This window comes from Platichthys flesus, chromosome 2 (assembly GCF_949316205.1).
Source record: "Platichthys flesus chromosome 2, fPlaFle2.1, whole genome shotgun sequence".
In the NCBI taxonomy this organism is placed as follows: domain Eukaryota; kingdom Metazoa; phylum Chordata; class Actinopteri; order Pleuronectiformes; family Pleuronectidae; genus Platichthys; species Platichthys flesus.
In genome coordinates this window covers 25445148-25464655 of record NC_084946.1, presented here as the reverse complement: position 1 = coordinate 25464655, position 19508 = coordinate 25445148, and the positions used below count along the sequence as shown (strand labels likewise).

General features: G+C 43.0%; 2 protein-coding genes across 2 annotated transcripts; one reads left to right on the top strand and one right to left on the bottom strand.

Annotated features, from left to right (window-relative positions):
- Nucleotides 1-1178: 1178 nt before the first annotated feature.
- trib3 (tribbles pseudokinase 3) lies at nucleotides 1179-8482 on the top strand. The gene is made up of 4 exons (XM_062408291.1): nucleotides 1179-1732; nucleotides 5099-5377; nucleotides 5480-5772; nucleotides 5876-8482. The coding sequence occupies exons 2-4, from the start codon at nucleotides 5099-5101 to the stop codon at nucleotides 6357-6359; spliced, it is 1056 nt and encodes a 351-aa protein (XP_062264275.1). The 5' UTR covers nucleotides 1179-1732; the 3' UTR covers nucleotides 6360-8482.
- A 510-nt stretch (nucleotides 8483-8992) lies between these two features.
- atrip (ATR interacting protein) lies at nucleotides 8993-18366 on the bottom strand. Its single transcript, XM_062408135.1, has 17 exons — nucleotides 18061-18366; nucleotides 17014-17351; nucleotides 16692-16777; nucleotides 15696-15866; nucleotides 15498-15610; nucleotides 14896-15053; nucleotides 14726-14824; nucleotides 14379-14484; nucleotides 13700-13885; nucleotides 12834-13098; nucleotides 12664-12717; nucleotides 12316-12506; nucleotides 10714-10850; nucleotides 10422-10513; nucleotides 10115-10201; nucleotides 9762-10038; nucleotides 8993-9450 (listed from the first exon to the last, which is right to left on the bottom strand). The coding sequence occupies exons 2-17, from the start codon at nucleotides 17348-17350 to the stop codon at nucleotides 9383-9385; spliced, it is 2427 nt and encodes an 808-aa protein (XP_062264119.1). The 5' UTR covers nucleotide 17351; nucleotides 18061-18366; the 3' UTR covers nucleotides 8993-9382.
- Between the last annotated feature and the right edge of the window lie 1142 nt (nucleotides 18367-19508).

The following is a 19508-nucleotide window of genomic DNA, read 5'->3' as shown; positions in this document are numbered from 1 at the left end:
ACTTTTTTATCAGACACTGATCATTACTGAAGATGTTATTTTCTTTAATCCATGTTTGTTGAGGTTTGTGTTGCCTGTTTGTTTGCTAGTTTGCAGGATTTCGCACAAACTATACTCACCCAGTTACCATAACATTTCGCTGAGGGGTCAGATGGGATCCAGGAGAGAACTGCGTGGATCTGGTTCAGGGGGCGGATTGGGGATATATATATTATCAGTTTCTATCAATTTGGAAGATTGGCCGTTTATTGCAGAAAATAATCCATGTATCTGTTTAAGAAAACTGATATTTATGAGTGTGTGCAATTTGCAAAGTGGCCTCTTTTATTTGTTGCAGATCCAAATGAGACCAGGATCTAGAGAATTGAAATTTCATTTAATATGATTACTGTTGGGCCTTGTAGGAGCTATGTGCTCAACCGAGAGACATTCTAGTTCATTCATGTACATTTTTATTTTATTACATTTATGTTGTACATTTAATTCAATTTTACCTGTTTCTTTTTAATCTTATTTTTATATTCTTTTTATCCCATTTCATTTATCTTTTGCTTTTCTTTTTTATTGTTATTATTGCATTTTTTATATATTTTTTCTGCATTGGATCCATATGAATTTGAGAGCTACTAGTTGGTATATTATTATAAATTAATATGTTTTATCCATATATATTGTACTTGAATGTATTTTATTTTTTCTTACAATTGGAGTTTAATATTTATTTAAAAAAAATCTGTTACTTTTAATCTATTTTATGGTATTTTACAGTCAGAATTGTTTGAATTTTGTTTTCAGTGGTGACTCACTTTAATCGGTATGAAACCTTCATGGAAACGTCATATATGTTGTATGACTGGTTGAAACCGATATGTATGTTGTATGAACCTCCGAGTGTGTGTTCCTCACCGACATGTATGTTGTATGACTGGTTGAAACCGTCATGTATGTTGCATGACCCTCTGTGTGTGTGTTCCTTACCGACATGTATGTTGTATGACTGGTTGAAACCTTCATGTATGTTGTATGACTGGTTGAAACCTTCATGTATGTTGTATGACCCTCTGTGTGTGGGTTCCTAATAAACTGCTCACTCTCTTGTTTTCTGACGACTGAACGGCTCGGGATTGCAACATCATAGCTCCGCCCCTCCGGATGACGACACCGCGGGAGGAAGCAACGTGAGAACCAAACAAACCCGAGTCACAGCCGAGTCCTCAGTCTCACTGGAGGCTGTGTTCGGTTCGTGGTCCGAAGACAAGCCGAGGTCCGGAGGCTCAGAGCGGATTAAAAGTGCACCGAGATCCGGGGACTGAACCTGGATCCACTTCACACCCGAAGAGACGGAGCTGGGGACTCGGCTTTGTTCGGCTGTGTTCGGCTGCTGCTCTGGATTCTATTTGAAGAAAGAAAAAAAAAACTTCCCCCAAATAAGCTTATTTATAAGTTCGATTGGTATTTATTAGTTTGAAAGTGAAGTAAACTTTGAGCTTTGTTTGTGAGTCAGAGGAGGAATCAGCTGGATGAGTGACTGACGACAGGTTGCGCAACAGACGCAATAATAAACTGAGACAAAGACCCAGAGCTGCAGCTTCCAGTTTGTTGGTTGTTGTTTGTGCTCCTCACACGGACCCACACGGACCCACACGGACCAACAAACCCAAAAAACACCTTACTGCGGCCGGGGCCACAGGCTGCTGCTGCTGCCCCTTCCACCCTCCACCAGCAACTCAAGGTAAAACTGAAACTAAACTACTGTGTTCTCGTACAGGGAAAATATACTTTTTCAAGTTATTGATTTGTAAAGTTTCCTGATTATTGATATCAATAATCCCATGATAAGACCTGCAGAACTAATCCAGTACATATCTTTATTGTTTTCATACTGTATCTAATAATTTTTATTCTAGTTTCCTTCAACTTAAACATTGCATGTTACCTACATTACTTACTGCCTCTTGCTGATGTAATATTGCACATTCCTCAATGATTCTTCATACCGGATTTTCTTCTCTTCTCTTATTATCTGAATTAACTTTCTAATTTAATATCAACAAAACAAAACAAACCACAATATAATTTTCATCAATTTAACAAAAGACGAAAAGCTTTCTTTCCTCAGTTCAGTCCAGATCTACAACACAGAATTGATCAAACTTGTTGGAATGTTTTTAAAGTCACATTAACTGACAGTTATCATCAGAATTATTGCCTTCTCTATTTTGATATGTTTTGAAACATATCATCCAGCTCCAGTTCCTCACATTGTTTAGTTTGTGAAATCTGCAAAGCACCACAGCTGTCACACAGAGAACAGTCACAGACAGTAATGCCGAAATTGTATCACTTCCTGAGTACAGTTTAGAAAAACTCTAACTTGAGGAATACAAAACTTTTTTATTCTTAACTTCAAGAAAAGTTGTGTGACTCTTATTTTGTTGAGTTGACGTTGAGCAGAAGATGTATTTAAAAAAGTTACAGGTATGATTACCCATCAAGTTCAAATTGTTTTACTGTCAGAGCCTGAGGGAGGACAGCTATAATAAAAACTGTGAATCAGACAATAAGAATAAGATATTTAGGGGAAAAATAAATCAATAAAAAGCCTGATCAGGGCGTCAATACTTCAGACTGAGGTTTGGGACTTTTTTACAAATATAAGTTACACAAATATTTGATATCAAGGAATCACAATTTAGAAAGTTTTCACAAACTTTACAATATTTACTGTCAAATACAGAAAAACTTACGAGAAGAAAATATCTCTGATAAAACGTTTGTTATAGTTTTTGTTGGAGTCAGAATCAGGACCAGTGGAGTCGGCCTTGTGAGCGTGAGACTAACAAATTGAGCAGTTCCTGTCTTTGTTTTCAAAAACCCAGCTCTGCTCTCATCCGGCGACTGAGGAGTTAAACATGAACTTCACTGAAATCATTTTCGGTTTTGGTTTGGCTGACATTGAGCCATCTCCTGCAGGAAGTGGCCATTAGAGGCTGTGACCATATAAGGATGAACAGGCCTCAGACCGGCGGCTGACATTCAAAAACCTGACTGGCTGTTATTATTCAACTTCCTCACAAGCAGAGCTGCGCGGTGGCGTGTTGTGTTGTTGCCTCAAATCCTGCGTCAGCCACGTTCCCTCTGAGCTTGCATGTTCTCCTCGAGCGGGTTGCTTCCTGCTTCCTCCTGCAGCCCAAGCACGTGCAGACCTGGGGTCAGATCTCTAAATAGTCTTGAACTTGAGCGTGAACGTTTGTCCCTGTGATCCGCCGCTGACCTGTCGAGGGTGACCTCTTGACCCGTGGAGAATAAGCAGTGGAGACGATGGAGGGATTAACTGAAGCTTTCTGACCTGTAGGAGTTCATACGATGCACATGCTGTCACGTGATTGGCCGACTGCTTCCCAGGAACTGCTCCAGAATCTAAAAATATCTCGTACAAAATCCAACCTAGGTTAGCTAGTTTCTAAAACGTGATAATAGTGATAATTTGGCTCAGTCCAGATGTTTGGAGAAAACACTTGTTAGCTCCCTTTGCTGGGCTTGAATTTCCCATCAGCCCCCTGGTGTTCCAAACATCCGAGCAGAAGATCGACACCAGACACGACGACTCAGCAAGAAAAACTAAAAACGACTCCAGAGAGCTTAAATGTGGAATAAACCAAGTTACACGGACAAATATCAATTTAATCCATAGGGGAGTTGTAGTTTTTTTATTGGTCATTAAGTAGTCTTGGAATGTGGAGGCCAGTTTGTCTCCAGAACACCCAAAGTCTATAAATAGACCCAGGGTTAGGGTCGGTCTATCCCTGACCCTAACCAACGTTGTGGTTTTCATCGAGTGAACTCTGAGGGAGAGATTTCACAGAGCAGCAGCCGATTTCCTGTAGAAAAGAGTTTAGTCTCTGTTTCGGTCTGACGCACGGATCTCCGATTGCACAGTCACAGAGATGATACATCAACCAGCATATTCCCTGTGTGTGTGTGTGTGTGTGTGTTTGTTTGTGTGTGTGTGTGTTGGAGAACTACGTTGCCACAGTGATGCTCTGACTCAGGTTGTGTCACCAGAGTGAAAGCAGCGTTGGGCAACTTCAGGTTTCCACACAGCTTTGCCATGGGCAGCTCCGGGGCTCTGAAAAACTTTATTTAAGACACAATCTTTTTACTGGGTGTGTGTCTGTGCATGTGTGTGTGTGGGGGGGGGGGGGAGGGGGGAGGGTTGGTGTTGACTGTATTTAAAGCCTGTTTAAACTATAAACTGTTGTCCTCTGATGCAACGATCTGAAAGCTGGAGCGTCTGTCAGCTTACAGGAAGTTGCATCATGAAGCCTATAGACATGTTAACGGTAACATGAGCCGCGGAGACAGAAACACACTGAGACGTGATACTGGTATTACTCTTATTAATGTATGGGTGTGTGTCTGTGTGTGTCTCTCTGTGTGTGTGTGTGTGCTTGTTTGTGCATCCTGCTGAACTCACAAGCTGCTCACCTGACAGGCCAGAGAGTTTTAAAATGTTTAACATGTCCCTCTAAGGACTTGTAGTGGAATTAAGACAGGAAGTCGTCTGATGAGCTAAATTACTTATATAATAACTGATGTAACATATATATGTTTATAAAGTAGAAAGGCTGCAGTTAAACAACAATAGAGAACAGTTGTGTGGGACAAAAGAAATCTCAAATTGTAGATCACACTTATAGATGTCAGGCCACTAAATATATGAATGATCTGTGCATTATTCTATTCCTGATGTTTTTTCATCAAGAATCACGAAATATTGTGTAAGAAAATCACAAAAATTGTGTTAAAGTGATTAAAAAGTCCTGGATTTGCCGTTTTATCCACATCTGGAACGATATCGAACGAGTTCCTCCCTGATACGACTTCCTTTGTGTAAGTCTGCGAACCAACAAACCAACAGACTAACATATAGGGGTGAAAACATAACCTCCACGTAGGACGTCAATATAAATAAGTCTGAGCTACACTGTAAATAAGAAGCAGAAGATTCAGATTAATCATCGTGGCTCACATTTCCTAGTTATTATTCAATGGTATCAATTAACCAGATGATGTCACTTGTCTCCTCCAATCACAGATGAGCATGAGCGTGGCCACAGCCCGATCCCAAATGTGTCTGAAGAGGTTATTGGACGAGCCTCAGGACAATTTCCTGAAATGCAAACGACAATGCCTGGCCCCGCCCCCTCTGACGCCCGGTCTGTCACCCTGCGTGAGTCCCAGGATCCACGCCCCCAAGGCAGGCCTAAGCCAATCTCCATCCAGGGTCGGCTCCTACTTCCTGTATGAACGCTGTGAGGGGGAGGAGACTTACAGGGCTGTGCACGAGCACACGCAACAGCAGTACACTTGCCAGGTAACACAAACACACAAACACACAAACCCACACACAAACAAACACACACAATCTTTAGCGTAAAAACCTGTTGTCCTAACTGTCGGGTCACCGTGTTGACAGGTACGTCCTCTGCGTGGCTACCAGGAGCAGTTGGCCGCCTACGCTCGCATTGGTCACCACGATAACATCTGCGGCCTGCAGGACGTGGTGATTGGCCGGGACAGCGTGTACATCTTCCTGCCCGGCCACCACGGCGACATGCACGCGCATGTGCGAAGCAGGAAGCGCCTGGGTGAGGAGGAGGCGGGGCTTCTCTTCGGCCAGATGCTGAGCGCAGTGATGCACTGCCATCACCACGGGGTCGTGCTCGGAGACCTCAAGCTGCGCAGGTTCGTCTTCACCGACAGGTTCAGGTGAGGAGCAGATACTCAACAAATACTGATACCACAGAGTACTCACATCTGTCGTACTGGTGAAAGAAACCAGTAGATTGAACTGGTCTGTCCCCTCCTGCAGGACTCGCCTCGCCCTGCTCGGCCTTGAGGACTGTGTCGTCCTTCACGGCAACTATAACGACGACTCCCTGACGGACAGACACGGCTGTCCTGCTTACGTCGGCCCCGAGCTGCTGACCAATGGGAAGGGGTCTTACTCTGGACGCGCCGCAGACGTCTGGAGCCTGGGCGTGTCTCTGTACACCATGCTGATTGGACGGTACCCGTTTCAGGACACGCAGCCCGCCGCGCTCTTCGCCAAGATCCGCCTCGGCACCTTCAGCATGCCGGCCTGGCTGTCGCCTCGGGCCAAGTGTCTGATTGGCTGCATGTTGAGGAAGTCGCCCGAGGAGAGACTGGAGGCGTGGGAGCTGCTGATGCACCCGTGGCTGACCAATCCCTTCACGCCACATCACAGCGTCCACAAGACGCAGCACGCCTCACACACACAGAGCAAACCAGAGGACGATGACCAGGTGGTCCCAACATGGAACCCTAAACACTGACACACACACACACACACACACACACACACGTTTGTACTTCTATACTTGTGAGGACCTCCACTGAAAACACACTAAGTTTTAACATCACAACAAATAAATAAGCTCCATTCTGACTTTAACCATGAAGACACTTTCACACCAGAACGGTTTGGTTTAGTTAACACGAGGTTACAGGACCATTCACTTTGCCTGTTTAGAAGCTGGGTAGAAGAGTCTTGAAGGAGAAGAAAGCACCGAAATATGACGACAATTAGTTTGTGACATTACAAGAATAAAGTGGTTTCATTATCTGCGAGGATTCATAGTTTCTCAAGAAGCAGTGAGAGTGAAGCTCGTGTTTTGACAGTTAAAAACAAAACTGAAGATTAAATTCCTCTGCTGATTGTGAGCTATTTGAAAAGTGTTTATTAATTTGTAATCTTATAATAATAATAATAATGAAGAGCTTTGTCTTTGAGATCCTAGAAAAATGTAAATACACACATAAGACGCATTAATGTGCCGCTGTCAATTACTGCACTGTGATTGGCTGCGGGTCCTGATGATGAAGCAACTGTCCAATCAAGTTAGAAGATCTTTTCACAACTAAAAGGCAAAAACAAGTTCTTTATTTCCGCCCCTTTTTGGACCAAATGAACCAAACTACAGGTGTGAGAGCGACTGAGAAGTAAACCTGAACCTTCCAACAACCCAACAGAGAGTCCTGCATCTGTCGAGCACTCACCGTGGTCCTCACAAAGATATAAATAGAAGAACACATGCAGACGGTCTGATCCTGGATTACTTGACCCTCACGTGCCTTTCTCTCTCTGTGGCTGCGTCTCACTTCCAGCTCTGAACTGACTCCTCCCCCAAAACGCCACAGGGTTCTTATCCCGGTCAGGACTAACGGTGCGTTCAGGTGCTCCTCGCCAACTCCTGATTTGAATCTGAGTGTTAACCAGGGAGAATCTGAGTTGTGTCAGGCAGTTTAACATCAAACATCCTTCTAACCTCCATCTGTGAGTGTGTTGACATTCACGGAGCAAATGGTTATATTCTGGATTTTCCCCGTCTTCAGCAGATCCCATAGAAAGACCAAAACCTGACAATCAATTAAGTCCTGTGGACACAGTGCAGCCAAAGTCTGACATCTCATTGTACATGAACTATTAAAAAAACAAATCAGTGAGTCAGTGGTATACAAATCCACAGCAGAATATTTACTAAAAACTACAGCTCTTTATGGGAGTTACTGAGGCTTCTTAAAAGTGAGACTACATTTTTTTTTAACCACTTTTTAAGTATTAATATCCTCAGTAGCAAACAGACCCGACCAGAAAGTAAGAAGAGAAGAACTGACATAAAGTTGATTTTTTGTTTTGTTTGTTTTAAATGGGATTTGCTGGAAATCTGGTTTTCATAGTTTCTTAACACCTGGTCTGATGGATTCAGTTTCTGATGCACAGAGTTGGTGGCGACCGCCGGGACAAACCACTGCTCACACTGAAGGAACCGGAACCGCTTAATTCTCTGAGTATTTAAGCCCCCCCGCTACTCTCTCCCACTGGGATTATAAGAGAAGGAGATTCAGTATCAAAATAAATCGCTCGTAACTGAAGTTCTTTGGAAAAAACTGAAATGAATAATAATAGAAATTCACAGTTGCCAGCAAAGAGCCACAGTAAACAGTTAAGCAGACTAAAATGTATTAGTCATCTCGGTTTTCTTAGGATAAAAGCTTCACTTGCTTATTGTGTTTCTGACAAGAATGATTATCCTGTAATAACAACCAGCTGGTTTTTAAGTTTTCAGAGACCAAATATCTTCATCACTGTTACAAATATCAATAACTGGCTTATTTCAGATGACAGAAATGACAAGTGATTTTTTTTGACAATCAAAACGATTTCTGACCCAGTAGGAGTTGAGTCACAGTCAGAAAACTGTTGTGATCTTGAGAGAATTGAACTGATGTTCTGAGGTTTTTGTTTCCTTTGACTAAAGCTGGACATCACGTTCCCACAGAGCTGCAGCCGCCTGTTTGTTGCCTTAAACTGATAAACTGTATGAAACACACCTCAGCTACAGCGTGAGAAAAAATAAAGATGTTTCAAAAAACTCCTCTGGTTCTGATCTGGTTTTTGTTTGGTTTTATTTAATTAAATCCTGAAATTGACATGTAGAGTTTTGTTTGAGCTTTTTAATTTATTCTCTTGATGCATTACAATTATTTCAGATTCGAGCCGAGTCCTGTGCTGATGTTTATCAGGCTGTGAAGGTGTCAAATTAACTCTGTAAGAAAACATGTCTGTCGTATCTGAAACTTCCACAGGCTTGGGACATTTCTCCTTCAGTCCCAGGACATATATTTAAACTTAATTCACAAGGTCTGAGTTTAACCAATCAACAATGGTCACCCTGAAAACCCCTACCACAAAAGTTCCAGACACACAAGTCGATCAAAGAGGAAATTAGTCCAATTGCTCCATTTGAAGACACAGGTCCCCCCCCCCCCCCCCCCCCCCCAGCAGAACTTATCAGCCAGTTCCTCAATTATGTTCAATCATTTTTTTTAATTCATCAACAGTAATTAAAAGGAAGGGAGTAGCCATCACAATAAAATCCTAAAAAACATGAACGCAAAGGCCAACTGCTTCATTCAAGCTTTATTTTGTAAAAAGGTATTATTATTATTTATTGAACAGTTGGGTTGATAACAAAAACATAAAGTTTAGAGTTGGTTTTCTTCACAACTTCTGTTGCAGGTACAGACATTAATAATTGTGGAATTATAAACTATTCAAGCAGTGAGTGAAACCTCGCTAAAAATTAAACAATCTCTGACTGAGAGACAGAAGAATGAAATTACAGCCGGTGAAGCTGCTGCTGCACACAAACACAAATTTGGTTTTATTGTGAAATCCCATCAGGCAGAAGATCCTGCCAGTGTCCGTTGCTTCAGTTAAGAATCCTTCACTTCCTCAGACATGTTTGACCAGAGTGTCTGTTGTGTCCTCGTGACTGAAACGTCACATCCACTGTCAGTTGTCAGTTTCCATGTCGTCAGTGTCATCTCCCTCCGAGCGGCAGATTTCCTCCAGTGCCAGCTCTGACGGAAAGGAAACAGGACGTGGGAAACATGAGTCCTTGCCTCCTCCGTCACGTTACATTACATCGGACAAACAAATACTCCAGGTGAAATACCTTGTGACCAAACTGTGTGATGCAACAGGGGGCGGAGCCATAAAATGTGTTATTATATTAAACACTATATAACATGCATGGCAGCATAAAGAAGATCTTTATAAATGTGTATATGTGAATAGGGTAAGGTAGCTTGTACTGTAGAGTTTTATGATAAGACTTGAAAAGTGCTGTGTGTGTGTCTGTGAGTGTGTTAGTGTGTTAGTGTGTGTGTACCCTCGCTCTCGCTCAGCCCGGGGATCTTCTTCAGCGTGTCTCGCACCGCAGGGATCACCTGGTCGTACATGTGCAGCAGCGGCCGGCAGCTCTCGGAGAAGCTCCTGTGATGGATCAGCAGCCAGTGCAGCAGCAGCAGACACTCCCTGAGCAGAGACACCGCCGGGCTGTGCCACCACGGCAGGGGGGGACGCTGAGCCGCTGAGTCTGTCGGCTCCTGAGAACCACGGAGATCCAGCCACTGACGGTGGAGCACGATCACCACCGTCTGGACCACCTGAGAGAGACACGCTCACGTTGGAAGGAGCAACACTCGGGCTCATGTCGCTAAATAAAGACGGAGACGGTTTTACCTCAGTGTAACATGGACAGCTGCTGTGCTGGTGTGTGTTCCAGCTCTCTGATCGCTGAGTCATGAGTCTGCTCAACAAACGAACAACCTGAGACACAACAACGACCAGGAGCATTAGAAAAGTCTTTGAGTTAAAACTGTAGCTTCACTGTGAAAGATCAGACAATAGTTCATCCACTTCTCCTTTAGGGTTAAAATATGTCTCTGCGGTGTATGTGCATGTTCACGCGTGTGTGTGTGTGTGTGTGTGTGTGTGTGTGTGTGTGTGTGTGTGTGTGTGTGTGTGTGTGTGTGTGTGTTTGAGTTACCTGCAGGTCCAGCAGAATCCAGTCTTTCTGTGTTTCCCGGTTGTCTGGTCGGATCCTGATATATAGGAATAACTTCAGGAAAACACAGGGGTCTAAATGAAACAAGCAAACAAACTGTTTAAATTCAGCTGAAGATCATTTTAATTTTATTCAAATCACATGGAGCAGAAACTATTGGAGCAAAACACAACAATCAAATCACACAGATTCAGATGTTGTGGAGTCAGAGCTCCAGTTGCACTCGTCAGTCTGAGTCAGTGGCGTGTCGGTGCAGGAAGTCACCCGGACTCACCGTGCTGAGAGCTGAGCTGTCGAGCGAGCGTCTCGTGGTCGGACATCGACACGAGGACGGACACACAGTGTGTGACTGTCCGCAACCGGCTGTCTGCTGACAAACACGCACACATCACCGGTAACACACACTGCAACCTGAGAGACAGTGAGAGACAGACAGGGACAGTGAGGGACAGAGGGGTTCAGTCTGACTCGTGGTTAATCAAAGAAAGGACCAGTTTGTCCGTTCAGAGGTTTCTGCTGTGAAATGTAAACACGTCAACATCAGGTATTATTTTGTTTCTCCAGTGTTCACGTTGAGATCTGAAGGCTCACGTATCCTCCTGTCATTTGTGCAGATCCAAAATACAACGACAAAAATAGATAGAGGAATAATAAAAGGAGATATATTAGTCACCTGTAACACTATGTCATTGCTTTTTGATTTGTGTCATCCTCACTTCATCTAAACTAGAGTTTAGATCGGAACACACAGTTTCCCGTCTGAACTCGACCGAGAGAAAACTAAACAAGGCCAGTTTAGTGTTATTGTGTCAGAACCAAACCAGAGTCTGAGGTTTTCCCGAACTCGGATTTGGATGAATCATCGTCAGAACAGGAGAGAAGCCAAACCTCCTCAACACAGGTTTTTGAGGAGTTGGTTTCCCAAAGATTAAAAAACTAAAACTAATAACGAGGCACCAAAGAAATTTGACCTGATTTATAAGAGGTGGCGTCGTTCTGGAGGTGGATGACATGTATTTCTTAAATTTGACTGTGTTACAAAATGACTCTCACACAAAGTAGGTGAATCGTGCAGTGAAATCTATTCTTAAAGTTTTTTAAATAAACTTTCAGGGAAGTCTACCAGTGGTTTCCTGCCGCAGATCTGTAGTCAGTGGTTTCTACAGAGTTTGTGAATGACTGTGAATACCTGCGGGTAGTTCATGGTAAAATGTTACATAAGCCCTGACAGTTCGTGGAAATCACTCACACTCCCTGGTCAGGCACTCCTCCACCTCCGGCAGTGTTCCACCCAGTGTTGCGTCAGATGTGTGCATGTGTTTCACTGTTTCACTGTTTCACTGTTTACTGTGCAACATTACCCTCTTTCTAATGAAGCCCTAACACGGAGCATGAGAGACTCAAGTCTTGTTTTCCATGAGTATCAACACTTTCCAATAAAGCATCGCGTCACCTCACTGTGGATCATCGTGGCTCCACACTAGCAGCTGGTCATCGTACAGTTATTTGATCAAGTCTATTGTAACCTTTGACCTCATTATGGCTGGTTGTTGTTCAAGTTGTAGATCGGACCTGAATATCTGCTGTCAGTCTTCCTTTTATCCTATCTTAATACTTACTATCTTTAATTATATATTTGTAATGATTAAAAAACATAAAGTTTCTACAGGCTTCTGTTTTACCAGTGCCATTCTCATCAGCTGGTTGTTATAAGTTCTGTCCACTAGAGGGCATACCAACATTAGGTTACCCATAAACATTTGCTATTACAAACAGGTTGAGGTTATTAACTTCTAACTTAACTCATCTTCTGCAGTGAAATTGATCTGTTGACGCTCATTTTGTAAAATGTCTGTGTCTAGGTGTGTGTGTCTACCTGTCAGCTTGTGTCTTTGGCGTCCTCTCAATCAGGACACACAGTGTCTTCATGGCGCCGAGGACAAGCTCCTCCTTCAGTGGGTTGCTGCTGTCGCCTCCAGCAGCAGCTCCTGTTTCACACAGACGCAACAGGGACGGAAGCAAGGCCTTCTGGGAGCACAGACCCACGCCTGCAGCAGAGGGCTCAGTCTACAACCAGAGGCAAAAGAAAAGAGGCCTTCATTGAAATGTCTTTCTCAAAAAAAAGAAATTGTCTTTTAAGACAAAGACAAACAAATGTGGACTTTTATTTCTTAAAGTTGGTGATTCGATGGAGCAGGTGTGAGTCGTTCATCTGTGTGTTCACCTTGTCGTCTGTGACTCTGCTCTGACTCTCTTTTGACAACACAGTCTCCACCACCTAGGGAGCATCACAAGGGTCAAAGGTCAACTATGCCACAGGAAACCCATCGTGAAGTGTAAACTGTGAACAAACAACATCACCAAGGCCTAAAATAAAAAGATGGTAATCATCACCTCATCACTGTGGGCCAGCAGCAGGTAGAGGAGCCGCAGGGAAGCCAAACCAGTGTCCTCCACGCTGAAACCAGACAAACCAGCCTCCTCATGTCGTCCCAGTCCAGCAGTGGGAGCAGCACGGTCTGCTGGGAGGGAGCTGCTAGCTGCAGAGACGGAACCACGACCGCCAGTCAAGTTGGAATGAAGCGAGTCAAGAGTCTGACAGAGTCGAGACAGGTGGAGGTCGAGCAGAGGGAGGAGCAGGACGGCACCAGGACATGACCTGAAAACAAAGTTAGACTCTATTGAGCTCAGATAATTCTTAGTTGCTCAAATCAGATAATCATTTGTGAACAGTGGTTCAACAATGCTAAAAATAGTAACACCTTTTTCATAGAGATTAGGCAACAACCTTTATCAACCCACACATCACACACACACATCTGATCCATTCATCTTTCCATTTGTTGGTTCTGCAGTCGGGTACCCTCCACTCATTGTGAAGATATTGATCGGGATGAAACAGGAAAACTCACATTTTACATTGATGACGGCCGGCTACTGTGAACTATCTGCTGCCACAAAACTGCATATCAATACTTCTGCTGTATCGTGGTGATTTGTTTAGTTTTGATTTGTTTAAAATACAGCCAGAGGAAATGTTGCCTTATTTTTATATGGTCAAAAATTGATTTGTTTGAGTTTTCTCAAACAAATCAGGCGTATTTACGGGACTGATATCTATGCGTGTATGTGAAATCTGGTTGGCCAGCAGAGGGCTCTGCTGGCCACAGCTTTAAATGAGTCAGTGCAAGATCAGCAGCGAGCAGCAGATGTTGATGATGACACTTTGTAGAGTTTGATCAGAGCAGCTGTGACTCTACCTGCTGTTCCTGCTGCTGCCGCCTGCAGCTGCTGTTGGGCTTTGACTGAGCAGGTTGAGTCCAGTTACAGCCAGACTCTGGAGCGGACTCAGAGCAGCTCTGATGGGGCCGACACCACCGACCCCCCCTGCTGCTGCCGCTGCTGCTGCTGCATCAGAGTGGAGCAACAAACCTGCAGAGAGCCCGCTGAACAGAAGACATACGACACAACACACAAAACAAGAACACATCAGTAAGAGTCCAGCTCCTCTGGGCTTCAGCAGGGATGTGCAGCCACCACTGCTACTACTGCCCAAACAAAATCATTATATACATTCTATATATATATAAAAATTAGACTTATGAAAGATTAGGAACATCTGTTTTGGTGAATTTGACAACCCCATGTGGTGAGTGCCGTTTGCACGATGTGATGAGAACACATTTCTGATACATTAGAAGCTGAAGTGATCATAACACAAACACACTTCTTCTTTGAGGTTTTACCGCAACTGGAAAAAAAAGTTCACTATGCATATTATCAGTGTATCACACTTCACTTACAATTGATGCCCAGGTGAATAATATCCTCAAAAGTATAGTATGAAATTCTATTTAAACCAATAATATTATATTATAAAAACTGTGGCTAACCAGTGAACCCCTCTAGTACTGTTTGTTCTACTTGCAGGGTGTTCACCTGGATGTCGAGTGGAGGTCTGTCAGACTCATAGAAAGCAGGTGAGAGAGGCTGAGGCTGCTGGGAGACAGAGGATGCTGCAGTAACAACCCCAGCAGGACGCCACCTGGTGGAGAACATGATACTGTTGGATGTGTGGAGGAGGTTTTCCTTACTCATAAATGTAAAAGAACGTATCCAATGGCTATATTTGATTCTTGTTAATCAGTAATGTAATTAATGGATAATTCACTTTAAATGTGTGTTATTTAGATGTGAACGTGTTGAGTCTATAGTTTGTGACTATTATGAAACATATACATGTGTTTTTATTTACATTTAAATCATTTTATGCGGTGCTGGCTGACCTTGGTGCTGCAGGTGAGCAGGTCTGACCGAGGAGAAGGGGTCTGGGCGAGAAGCTTCATGTCTATCACCAGATCTGCTGTTAGACACTGTCCTCTCTCCTGAAACAAACACAGCTGTCAATCAAAATGTTTAGGTCTTTGAACATCTGCTCCACCTCCATGTGACTCACCGTCTCTCCTTGTTTTCAACGGTGTTTTCACTGGTGTACCTCGGGTCGGGAGCTGGGCTCCAAATGTCTCCTTGGTGATGAAACCGTTTCCTGCTGGAGAGGAGGAGCTGCTGCCGCTGCCATGATGCGACTGGGCGAGGGAGCTCAGAACTTTAGGACTGAGAACAGGAGGAAAGGGAGAGAACGGTCTTACAGGTGGGACATGGGCGGAGGACAACTGATCATTGTGATATGATGTGAGGACAAAAACGCACAAGTCTGTCCAGGTCACTTCAGAGGTTACATTGGCAAACTCTTCCATCTGCTACAATGTGACCTTTGACCCCCTGACTGTTACATGTAGGGTATGAAAGAATTAACACATGTTTCCTCGGAAGTCTAAGAGGAGTCGATACAAGGACTCCCTGAAATGCTCTGACGTCACAATTAAGTTCTATCTGTAACTTGTAAGATCGGTTCGTGTGGATTTGGTGACACCATGTGGTTACTGCTGGTAATGTCAAGGGATTTCAGAGAAGAGTAACAATATATAATCAGAGAAAAAAAATAAATAACCATCATCAGTAACAGATTGAGTTTGTTTTGATAAATAAAATTAATACCTGTTTCTAGTCAGTGGAGACGCCGTCTTGTTTCTGTCTGAACTGAGCAGCTTGGTCTTCATCTCATTGATCTCAGCTTCTTTAAACTGTAGCTCACACCTCAGAGACTGAACCTGCACACAGACACACACATGTCACTATCATGTTATTCTGAGGAAGGATCTGGATTTACCATGTGTGTGTGTTTCAGCTGCTCACCTTCTTGTTGAGCTCCTTCTCCTTGTCACTGTGCTCTTTCTGCTTCTGAGTCTCCTGCAGCATCTGGATCTCTCTCTGTTTCTCCTTCTCCTGCTGAGCTGATTTCAGAGAATCCCGCAGGACACGGATCTCCCCGCTCTTCGAAACTATTTCATCCTCAACCTCCTTCAGCTGATGGCACAAAGACACACACACACACACACACACACACACACACACACACACACACACACACACACACACACACACACACACACACACACACACACACACACACACACACACACACACACACACACACACACACACACACACACACACACACACACACACACACACACACAGTGTTTTTAAAGCATATTTTCTCAGCTGGTATAAGCCCCTGCTAAATTTTTTATTGAAACAAACTGACCTCACATTGCTTTCATCCTTGTTTATCATTTCATCATCCTACAACACTTTTCTGGTGCTGACTGACATGTGTCCATAGCACCAACTATCAAAAACTGTTCAGTAATGGATATTAAACGAGGTCAGATTCTGGTCAGACATTTTGAATATGTTGCAATAACTTTGTTTTATTATAACTTAGCTCAAGCTGTTAAGATAAAAGTGATCTACCCTTAATAAGCAGTGACATACAAGTGAGTCCGTTATTACTAATTTAATCTGAGCAGCAGTGTAAATCCAAACTACCAACTATGACTGAATCTTTGGGAAATGATGCACCAGACAGGTAAAACATTTCCAGAGTATGGATTTTAATATTTTAAATTGTATTCACTGTAAAACCAATTTCATGTAAATATATATGAGTATGTTGTATTTATTTTAGCCGAGTCCTCTATTTTATTTTCTCCACAAAAATAGGATATTCACGCTGGAATTTTATGAGCGTGGAAATATACATTTTTGTATATTTTGTATGAATTCTCACAGATGCCCTCTTTACCTGCCCTACTCACCATGTGTTGACATTTTAAAAGTTAGTCTCACCTTTCTCTTCAGATCGGCATGCTGGGCCTCGAGCTGACTATGGGTTTCCTCTCTGTCCGACCCAAACTTCTGCTGCTGCCTGTTAACTGAACACACAGAACAACAGAGCTTTGGAAACACGCTTCCACTCGACAGCTGCTTGACAACTGCAGAAGGTCTGCGGCTGACAGTGTGTGAATTTACTGTGATAACCAGATACTTAATGTATTTTATGATCCAATCTGTGTTACAACTACATTTATGGATCGATAAAACTCGTGCCCCGTTCAAGGTGGAACATTTTTCCATCTCACAGCGACGTGCAGATTGGCTGTGAACTCACCAAGAGGCTCTTTGCTTGATATCCCAGCATTCCCTCTGTGGATGCTGCTGCTGCTGCCGAACCCAAACGTGTTCTCTCTGCTCGGCTTCGTTGTGGCTCTGCTCAGAGGTTTGCTCCTCCCTGTGCACGACGGCCAGGCCGACTCCACCGGTTTGTTTTCTGCTTGAGACCCAAGCTCCGCTCCAGCAGGGGTCGAGCTAAAGGCTTGCGAGGCGAGGACGTCAATTTCATCCAAGTCGTCTTGGGTGAAGTCGTCGTCATCTCCAAACGGGTCATCGAAGGCCGTCGCCACTTCATGGTTTATGCCTCGGAGGCGCTTGGTGGGAGGACAATTCATGCTGTGAGGGAAGAAGAGGAGAAGGAGGAGCAAGCACGTTACCCATCTGACAGCTCTGACCTTTGACCTCCAAAGACTGCTCGTTTACAGTTTGTTTGGCAGAGTAGGACTTCAGTCCTTACTGGCAACTTATGTAATAATAACAAGGCAAGGAGTAAATGTCAAGTATTTTGGAAAACATTTATGGAAACAGAGATAAAATCCATATTTCTTAAATATATGATATGACTCAAAGATACAAGGCTTGTGAATGTTTCCATGAATCATTGCAAATATTATATGATCAGTTCAGCTCGTCTCTGCATTAATAACAAATACAAGAACTTGGCCATTTTAAAAGAAAATAAGAGACTTATAGAAATGACCAATTAAGTTTGTTCCAGATATACAAACCTGTCAGATATAGATGTTTAAATAAAGGATTCATTTTTAGGTTGACTCTGGATTTTAAGGGGTTGAATCGATTCATACACAACAGATGCTTCACCTTACTTCTTTGGAGTCGTTTAAGAGAGCACAAACAAAGTGCTAAGAACAGCTTGACTTGGTTATTTAATCATGAATGATTCTTTCGAGACTTTTACAAACTGGGCTTCACTTTATTCAGCTGACTGGTGGATCCAGTTTTGACTGTGATGATCAAACACCGGTTCTGTCGAGGCCACACTGTTATAAACAACCTTTCATTTGCTAACATGTGCAACGTTTACCTTGTTTCTCTCTCGGTGCTGCAGCTGGGACTCCTGCCGGCAGTAAGCTAACAGCTAAAAGCTAACAAGCTAACTCTCTGTGATTCCAGATGGGAGTTAGCATGCTATGCTAACACAGCTCTCTCCGCCCCGACAGGCTTTAAACATGAAGTAACGCTTCATTAATGATTTATTGGAGGAGTCTCATCCTTCACGTTGTCCCCGGGCTCTGAGTTAAGGAGTAAGTTATTTATTAAATCGGTAATAAGACGAAGAAACTCGCATTTAACTCTGACAGGAAACAGAGATTCGGCCATTCACCCGCTTCGCTACCGCAGACAATCTGGCCAATCAGAGAGCTGCTCTGACAAGTCGACCAATCACCGGCTCCAATGCACTGACGTGAGTGCTCTACGGGTCGCTGTTCGAGACAAACTGTGTCAAAAGCGCAAATAGAAGGAACACTTTTTATTTTATTCTCCAACAACAAGAAAAATGCAGGTTTTACAAGCGCTCCGACTCTTTCTCATTGTAAAAGACTGAATTTGTTAACAGTGTTGACTGTTTAATCTAAGCTGTTTTTGATGTATTGTCTTGTGTTTTATATATTGTTGTTAATTCCTGTATATGTTCTGTATTCGCTTGTATTTGTGCATTGGGTTGTTTTATATATTGGTTGTTTGTTCTTCGCTTAGTTTTGTTGTGCGTTTGTATTTTGTTGCATCTTCATCTGCATTTTTTTGTTTTGTGTATGAGATTGTCAGTGTCATTGTTCTTTTTTTGTATTACTTTGCAGCACCTTACAGAATGCTGTATGTGTGATGTCAAATTGGTAAATATATATTTTCCTTGCTTCTCATTATTGAGACTTTAGTCCATACTACATATAATAGGCTGCCATAACTGCAACTGGTGAACTTACCCAAGCACAAATACTAGAAATAAAGGGAAGCACCTGTGAACAGAGTTAGATAAAATCTAACACATAGACCGTTTACGGCCCACGATGAACATGTTATATCTTTATTCCATGAAGAATGTGAAATTGGCAAGCTGAGGTTTTATTAGGGGGCATGCGTTTCCTGGACAATTGTTGGCTCATGAGTCTGCATGTGCCTGCCTGAGAGGTTGAGCTCTGATATCTACATTTTAAATATTATTCCATCCAACATATTAAACCAGATTAGTTAAAAAAGGGGAAACAGTGACGCACTGGAAACTCAGTTCTGTGCAAAGGTAATAACATGTACCCACCAGCACCTCAAAGCTAATTTCTGAACATATATGAAGAGTTTGTCAATTGAACATTTTTTCAGCTCCTTTTCCTTGGAATTTTGGCAGATGGATTGTCAGATGGTGGTTTAGAGAGATTTTACTGAAATAATCTGTAACAATACACAAAGCAGCCGGAGATTTACAGGGATTTACAGGCGTTGGCTGAGATAATGAAATAATGTTGGCTGTTCTCG

Bases quoted from the DNA above. Each gene is read 5' to 3' on its own strand.
- atrip (XM_062408135.1), bottom strand. From the start codon at position 17,350: ATGAATTGTCCTCCCACCAAGCGCCTCCGAGGCATAAACCATGAAGTG. The intron at 13,886-14,378 runs GTGAACACCCTG...TCTTCTGTTCAG, and splicing joins GACCTCCACTCGACATCCAG to CGGGCTCTCTGCAGGTTTGT. The intron at 10,851-12,315 runs GTAGACACACAC...ACTGTCTCTCAG, and splicing joins CCAAAGACACAAGCTGACAG to GTTGCAGTGTGTGTTACCGG.
- trib3 (XM_062408291.1), top strand. From the start codon at position 5,099: ATGAGCATGAGCGTGGCCACAGCCCGATCCCAAATGTGTCTGAAGAGG. The intron at 5,378-5,479 runs GTAACACAAACA...CCGTGTTGACAG, and splicing joins AACAGCAGTACACTTGCCAG to GTACGTCCTCTGCGTGGCTA. The intron at 5,773-5,875 runs GTGAGGAGCAGA...CCCCTCCTGCAG, and splicing joins GTCTTCACCGACAGGTTCAG to GACTCGCCTCGCCCTGCTCG.